This window comes from Gossypium raimondii, chromosome 4, assembly GCF_025698545.1.
Source record: "Gossypium raimondii isolate GPD5lz chromosome 4, ASM2569854v1, whole genome shotgun sequence".
NCBI classification, from domain to species: Eukaryota; Viridiplantae; Streptophyta; class Magnoliopsida; order Malvales; family Malvaceae; genus Gossypium; species Gossypium raimondii.
Genome location: NC_068568.1, coordinates 14,729,354 through 14,737,582, shown reverse-complemented (window position 1 = coordinate 14,737,582; position 8,229 = coordinate 14,729,354). Strand labels below are relative to the sequence as shown.

At 39.7% G+C, this 8,229-nt stretch overlaps 1 protein-coding gene across 1 annotated transcript; it reads left to right on the top strand.

The window, feature by feature from the left end:
• The first annotated feature begins 5,451 nt into the window (after positions 1-5,451).
• Positions 5,452-8,214, top strand: LOC105768086 (CASP-like protein 5A1). The gene is made up of 3 exons (XM_012587825.2): positions 5,452-5,996; positions 6,952-7,084; positions 7,788-8,214. Exons 1-3 carry the CDS (start codon positions 5,785-5,787, stop codon positions 7,977-7,979), a joined length of 537 nt encoding a protein of 178 aa, XP_012443279.1. The 5' UTR covers positions 5,452-5,784; the 3' UTR covers positions 7,980-8,214.
• The last annotated feature ends 15 nt before the right edge of the window (positions 8,215-8,229 follow it).

Genomic DNA, 8,229 nt, shown 5'->3' with positions numbered 1-8,229 from the left:
CTACCGGTGAGGGGACCTCGTACGTTGCAGATGATGGTGGGTTAGAAGATGACTCCGATGTGGATCCACCTCGAGAGCTTGGGCCCGATGGTGCAGAAGTTGCATTATTCTCTGAACCGGAGCCTATTCTAACCGAACCTGAAGATGTTGAAAGTGGTTCAGATGAAGAAGAAGATCCACGATTCAGGGCATACTCACCTCCAGCTCACATGCATAATGTCGATCTGTCTGTAGATGATGCGTTGGAGTTTTCAGATCTACCACACCGGTTGCGTGATCGTACAAGTTCAGTACTGAATTTTGGTGAATTTGAAGTTGGTAATTAGTTTTCCAACAATGATAGTTTTATTGGTGCTTTGAAACAACATAGCATCAATAGCGGCGTTAACTACCACGTCGTTAAGTCCAAAGCTGATAAGTTTGAGGCGAAGAGTGCAATGCAAGACGGTACATGTTCCTGGAAAATCTACGCCTCGTTAGGAAAAGGATAGGGTTGTGGGAGATTAAAAAGTACAAAGGTCCACATACATATGCTGCAGGTACAGTATTTAGGGTTTCTGAATAATACTATTTTTATGTAATGTTGCATTATTTAATGTACTCCGTTTATAGATATTTCACAAGATCATCCCAAGATGGATTCAGCTATGCTAGCTAGCTTGATACTACCTACGGTGAAGGCAGATCCTAGGACTTCAGTACCGGTATTAATTGCCAATATTCGTAGCCAAATGGGGTACACGCTATCTTACAGCAATGCTTGGATAGCTAAGCAGAAGGCATTGGAGAAGATGCATAGTGGGTGGGACGCTTCATATAATGAAATATGACAATGGTGTCAAGTGCTAGAGAGATACGTCCCAGGTTGCATAACAGACCTTCAAACGGAACATGCATACTACAACGACCGATTGCTACCTGGATGCCAAGTGTTCAAACTCCTGTTTTGGACCTTTAAGCAATACCGAGATGTATTTCCATACTGCAAGCCATTGGTACAAATTGACGGTACTTTTATGTTTGGTAGATATACCCATCGGCTATTGGTAGCAGTGGCACAGGATGGCAGTGGGAGAATTCTTCCACTTGCGTTTGCAATAACACCGGGGGAGTCAGCTGATGACTGGGATTTCTTTCTATCTAGGTTAAGGAGACATGTGTGCCCCCAACCTGATATCTGTGTTATTTCGAATCGGGGCACCGACATACTAGCTGCAATTGATCGACAGAGAAGCTTATGGCAGCACACACACCATTGGTATTGCCTAAGGCACGTTGCTTCCAACTACTACAGGCAATATCCATCCAAGAGTGAACGACGAAAAGTGACCAACATTGGTATTTAGTCTCTATTAATATAATTTCGTTTGTCATTTTAGATTTATTCTAATTGAAAGAGTGATATGTAATATTCGCTATGAACTTATATTGGCAGGGTATGAAATAAATAAAGATCGTTTTCATGAGATGTTGGCAGTTTTGCATTCAATTAATGGCGAATGCGCGGACTACCTTTGTAACATACCTTTCGAAAAGTGGGCAAAAGCATACGACGGTGGCCTACGATATGGTCATATGACCTCAAACATGGTTGAATGCATAAATTCTATTCTAAAAGGAACGCACCATCTACCGATAACATCGGTAGCGCGAGAGACATATTTTTGTTTGGCGGTGCTATTTCCAAAGCGAGCAGCGAGTTATGCAGGTCAGATGCAGGGAGGCCATGTATGGTGCAGTAAGGTAGTGCAAGAAATTAACAAGTCCAAGGCGCGAGAGAACACCATGCACACAGTGTGTCACGATCGAGACAACTTATGGTTTCGCGTGACAGAGTTTGACAGATCGTACCAAGGTGTTATTGGCGGGCAATATCGTGTACACTTGCGAAATAGGACTTGCGACTGTAGGATGTTTGACGCACTTCATTATCCATGCGCTCATGTAATTGTAGCTTGTCAGAATCTTCATCTGGATCCGATGAGCTATGTCGACGAAGTGTACAAATTAGAAAACATGTACAACATCTGGAGACACGTATTCCCACAACGTAAGTGGCCGTCTATATTGCTTGCTCCCTTTAAGCTGTTACCGGATAGAGAATTACATCGTAAACCAAAGGGTCGACCTTGCTCGACTAGAATATGTAACAATATGAATATCCGAGAAACATCCAATCAACAGAAGTTGTGCGGATGGTGTAGGAACCCAGGCCATACAAGCCGATCATGCCCAAATCACAATAGTTGAACGTTATTGTAAAAAACTTTGTATTATTTATATTTTTTTAAATAGAAAATTAGTACAAATATTTAGAATATTGACTTATTTAAAAGAAAATCTATTTTACTAAAAATATTAAAGTAAATTGCAATTACTTTATTCAAAACAACGTTTTATTTTATTAAATGAAATAATATAGAAATATTCAACATATTGCAATATGTAAAAGAATTTCTATTATATTAAAAATGTATAAGTAAATTTCTATTTTAGTACATGAAATAATATAGAAGAATTTCTATTTTATTACTTCAAATAATATCAAAATATTTAAAATGTTTGTACAAATAAAAATCAATCTCCGTGCCCTCCGGATTCAGCGCCACATGGCGGTCGTCGACGGTTACGCGCTGGATTCCCCCTTTGTCCAGCTTCTGGCGGGGGTTGTGGTTGCTCCGCCGGGGATTTTGGTTCCTCCGGTAGGCGATCTGGTTATCGGTGTTAGGACGATGAGCCACCTTGATAGAATAGTGAATGTGGAGCTGTTTGCATCACCAACGGCGAAGCTGTTTGGAACCCATACGGTGATGGGGTTTGGTAAAAAAAGAGCTCCCCAACGGCCCCTCTTGCGACCCTTCGTGCGACGTTGGCCTATACATCGGTGGTCCACTCGGCGTAATCAAAAATGGAGATGAACCGGGCCATTGACTCTAATTTGCCATAGGACTAGAAAAAGGAAACATATAAGGGTTAGGATACATAAAAGGACTAGGATACGCACCTGGCATCATATGAAAAGGCTGTGCCGCAGGTATCGTCGGTTGAACTGCTTGGTCGGGTGACTGTGTCGGTGTTGTTGCTGGGCCTGGTAATTGTATGGGCGTTGATGATGGGCCGAGTGAATGTCTGGTCCTCGTTGATGGGCTTGCGTCGTCGTCCCTTCTCTTGGATTTAAAGGTCCACTTCGTTCCCTTTGGACACGCAATTGCCGCTGCCTCTCCTCTGCCGATAGTAAATACGGCTTGTCATGGATCCTAAACCATGGCATGTATTTCGGCACGCACGCTAACTCTGGAATGATAATCGGTTCTCGAGTTGGTATATAATCATACCGATCTTCCCACATTTGGATGTAGTATGACCAAAATCTCGGCCAATCTGTATGCAATTGATGTAGGTCGATTTTGTGATGGTCATCCCACACCTCAGGTGCCACGGGAATCGATTGTCGGAATCCAAATTGCCGTAATACTCTGTCCGACTGGTGCATCTCCACAGTCGCAAAGTTGACCAATCGGACTTTCACATGCCTAGCGTTTGGATTTTGGAAGTACTCATCCGGAATTACTGCCCGAATTGCGAGATCCTCGTATGGTGTCCATTAAAACTATATGACCATGATGGAAATATTAGTTATATACTAAATTCGAGTTATACCAATCGACTATCTCATGATGAAAATATCTATTTTATTTAATACTTACTTGTGTTTCCAACCGTTGGTCCAATAGAAGCCGTATATCTTCAAGAAAGGTAGGTAAATAGCATTACTTGCCGGATGGTTCCACCTAATTAAATAAATTTTTAGCATTCGATTATATTTTAAATCTACGTAATAATCGTAAAATCTAATATAAAATTTACCTCATTATGAGTGGGAATGTATACGGATGGTCCACTTGAGGACGTAAAAATGGAAAGCGAAACTGTGCCCATGACTGCAGTAGTGACAAACAACCTCTGATTTTCGCTTTATTCGGTCGCGTCGCCCCGTACATCTCCCGGTACAATGTTGCCAACACAGCAGACCCCCAACTAAATTCATCAGCTGCTCGAAAATCAACGAGTTTCAGCAGCCATCTTAGATGTACGAGGTTTCGTGACAAGTCTGGCATTAGATAACCTGCAATTATCTACAGAATGTATACCCGAGCATATCAGATTCTTTCTAGTTTAGTTGAATCATCATCCAGATCCGGGAATGTGTCTCGTAACCAGCCCATCTCGATCCGACCTCCGTTAATATTCTCTGGAATAGCGCCCAAAAGCTCGTAGCATACCGCTCCCCAATCACCAGATTGAACAAACCCGTGATCACAGTGCTGCCCACCAAGCAATCCCAATTGCAAATTGACATCTTCCAAAGTGATAGTGCACTCTCCACAGGGAAGATGGAATGTGTGCGTCTCGGGTCTCCACCTCTCAATCAACGCACTAATAAGTTTCGAGTCCAACTTGCATCCCCAGCCTACCGTCGCCACGTGCCAAAAACCCGCCTCCCGCAGGTAATTTTCTACCAACGGTGATGGAGGACCATGCATATTACGGATATATCATTGCAATATCCGATCTACAGACTTTTATAACAAATAATAAAATAATAATTATTTAAAATTGCATAAATAAAAAAATATTAAATAATATTTAAAAATTAAATTTAACACTTACTATTTTCATTTGTTCGACGGATATATGCTTGTCATCAGGACGAATCAATTCTCCGGCCATTGCTAAATTTGTACAAATTTTTACGATTTAAAAAAAATCAAAAAAATAAAATTTAAAACTTTTTTAAAAATAATTAAAAAAATTAAAGCTCTTTTAAATAGAAATTTGAGAGGAATTTGAGAGAAAATTGAGAGGAATTTGAGAGAATATTAGAGAGAAATTGAGAGAAAGAATTTAGTTGTGAAAAAAAATAAATGGGGTTTTTATAGTTTATTTTTTGACCGTTGGAGGGCTCACCAACGGTAAAAAAAATAGCCGTTGCTACTATTCACGCGCGGGCAAAACGTGTCCCCAAGGGAGCACTTACGTGGCAGGAAAACGTGCCCTTGAGGGAGCGATTTCTATCCATGTAGGCAAAACACTTCTTCAGGGACGCGTTTTTCTGTCATGTCCCCTGACATCGCGCTGACGTAGACGCGCTTTCGGGGAATTGGGTCATTCCGGTAAATAATCATATACCGGGCCCATTTCGATAAATTTAAAAAAAATATTTATATGTAATTTGCCCGAAAACAACTATCTCAATTAAGTTTTAATTTTATTTATTTATTGTTAAGAGTTACTAATGATGTATAAAAAAAACAAGAACAAAACATTGAAACCCACAACTAAAACGATATCTGTTGCAGAAGTGAAGAGTAAATATTTGTTCAAAAAAAGTGATATAAAGTTAAGCATTGTACAGCAGATAAAAGTGCTTTACTTTATAATCCCCATCTGCATTGCAATTTGCAGGTCCAAAAAGAAAGCATTTATGCCCTTTGAATTTTGACCTTCTTTTTTCTAAAGAGATCAAATCAATGGTGGTTTCGTCTTGATGGTAGGTTAAGATTAGGCCCCACTTCTCTCATGAAACTAAGGGCCCAGATTCAAACTTTGTAACTAAAGTGGGTGAATGAGAGCTGAGTAGCTCTGCAGACACGGGGGAAGGGAACTCAACCCCAGACTTTCCCCCCCTTCACTTTGCAAGCAAAGTTAATGAAAAATTAGATCTTTTTTTTTTTTTCAGTTCTATAAAAATCCCTGACTTTCCCATAAAGAGGAAGGGAAGCAATGAACGTGAGCCGTCCGGCGGTGCACCCGGTGGAGGCTCCACCGATGACGGAAGCGGCGGTCCATGGTCCTAGAGTAAGGATGAAGGACATCCAAGGCATGCCTGGGACTAAAGGTGGCCTCTTTCTTCGTCTTTCTCAGTTCATTTTCTCCATCATTTCTGTCTCTGTCATGGCCACCACCAATGACTTCCGCTCTGCCACAGCTTTTTGGTGATTACCCCCTTTTTCATTTCATTTCATTTCCTTTTCTTTTTTTATTTATGTTTCAATCTTTATACAAACACCCAATAGATTGTAAACTTTAGCTATTGAAATGACATCCAATTTGTTGGTCTCGATCATCACCATCCACCAAACTATTCTAATTTTTGTTTGAGTTTTAAAATCGACTACAAGCTTCTTTCAAGTTCTTCTTTAGAACTCGCATCTTTCAACCTGACATATGGGGAAACGGTTTCTATGTTTATACGACATTTTATATAATAAATGCATTTGAGATATGTCAAGACTTCGATGAAGGAATGCCTCTTTTTCTTTTTTTTTTTCTTTGTAATTGAATTAAACTGTTCTGAGCATATAGTGTTATATGATGAGCTCGGCTCGAGTGATCTATGTTACTGGGGAGTGACGAGTGAGTGTCAGATACGGGTACGGGTACTTTGAATATTGAAGTTTTTTCGAGGACTCTTGGAGGGTTATATATCCTCTTACCATGTCCGAATATGCGTTGGACATGGTCGAAGTTGCATAGGGAAACATACTATTTGGCCCTACAGAATTGAAAACAACATTTATCTGTTCACAAGCTACATTAAAGTGGTTCCATATTTTCTTTAATAGTGTGTTAAACTATCCTACGAATGTTTGTCTCCGGCAGAGGATAGCTTCTCTTTGGTGATAGGAACCCTGAATTTCTAGTTCCATATCAGTTATTTGCTTTCATGGGTGTATGTTTAGTTTCAGTTTATCGGTGTAAGGTTTTAAATTCACCTATGTGTAAAATTGCAACAAGCCCAAGCGAGTTTTTTGTTTTATAAGCCGAGATTATGAAACAGTTTCAACAGTGTTTGTCTTTTTAGATATATGATGATGGTGATGATGATGATGACTTCATGGGTTTCATCTTAATGGTAACATGAATGTTTCATTGTTTTCATTGCATCAGTTACCTAGTTCTTGCTGTTGGCCTGCAAAGTTTGTGGAGCCTGTCCTTGGCATTCGTTGACATGTACGCCCTTTTGGTTAAACGAAGCCTGCGAAACTACATAGCAATCCGTTTGTTCACCATTGGTGATGGGGTAAGAGACTCTTGATCAAGCGTAAAAACTATGCTGCAAGGCTTATCATAGATCACTTTTTGTTTGCCATTTATTTATTGCTTCAACTATAGGAAACTTGTACAGTTCTTGTTGTTCCATCCTTTAATAAATTTATACCTAAAGTTGAGTTCCAATTGATGGGAGATATAATTAGGTTCCCTTAGCTAATGTGTGACTGACGCATCTTTCGACATTGAGCATGCAGGTTGATCTTATTCATATAAAAAACTTGGTTCAGTTTTTTAGGTTTGAAATTATAACAACTGATGCAGATCATAGTCATTCATTCTTTTCTTCTTTTTTTCCAGTCTTCCGTCCATACGGTAGTCTTATAAAGAGAAGAAAGGATGTAATCCTTTAAATCGTTAAATAAATAGGCTCTTAATTGCTAGTCCCCTGAAAACTGTAACTTAGACCTTGCTGATGTAGTAGATTTCACTAACCGCTGGCTATTCTGATTTTGCAAATGAACTTTCCAGATAGTTTGGAAAAAAAAAAAAAAAGAAGAAGAAGAAAATTCTAAGCTTTGGTGAATAGAGGTGTTAAAAATGGAGTATGACATTATTTATCGCATGCCATTGCACTCTCTGTGGACTGTGGGGATGTTTCGCTGTTGCCTTGAATGGGATGTAAGATTTACTTCATTTGGTAGTTGAATTAAAATGGTGACGTTTCGGTGCAGATCACTTCGACACTTACATTCGCCGCTGCATCTGCATCAGCTGGCATAACAGTCTTGATTGACAATGATCTTGATAAATGTAGTGTGAATCACTGCACTAAGTTCGAAACAGCTACAGCAATGGCCTTCATCAGCTGGTTTGCAATGTCACCATCCTTTCTGTTGAACTTCTGGTCATTGGCTTCCCACTGATAATTGTGTTGCACTTCTGCTGTAAGCCTTTTGCAGACTTTCCAATCTGCTGTATTGTTGATTACACCAACTCTGTATATATATTTTTTGCTAGGCTTCCAATACTTGTATCTTTGAGGGAACAGGGTATTTAAATTATAAGTTACTTCCTTTCCCTCTATTCGCTCAATCCCTAACACTTGTTGGCTACTGATCATGGATTTTCAATGATAATGATTATTGAACTTCAAGCTTAGTCCTTTGTACCGAA

What these genes read in the sequence shown, in the direction of transcription:
- LOC105768086 (XM_012587825.2), top strand. Translation starts at nt 5,785, where the DNA reads ATGAACGTGAGCCGTCCGGCGGTGCACCCGGTGGAGGCTCCACCGATG. An exon ending in CGCTCTGCCACAGCTTTTTG is followed by an intron (nt 5,997 to 6,951) that starts GTGATTACCCCC and finishes TCATTGCATCAG; the next exon opens with TTACCTAGTTCTTGCTGTTG. An exon ending in TGTTCACCATTGGTGATGGG is followed by an intron (nt 7,085 to 7,787) that starts GTAAGAGACTCT and finishes GTTTCGGTGCAG; the next exon opens with ATCACTTCGACACTTACATT.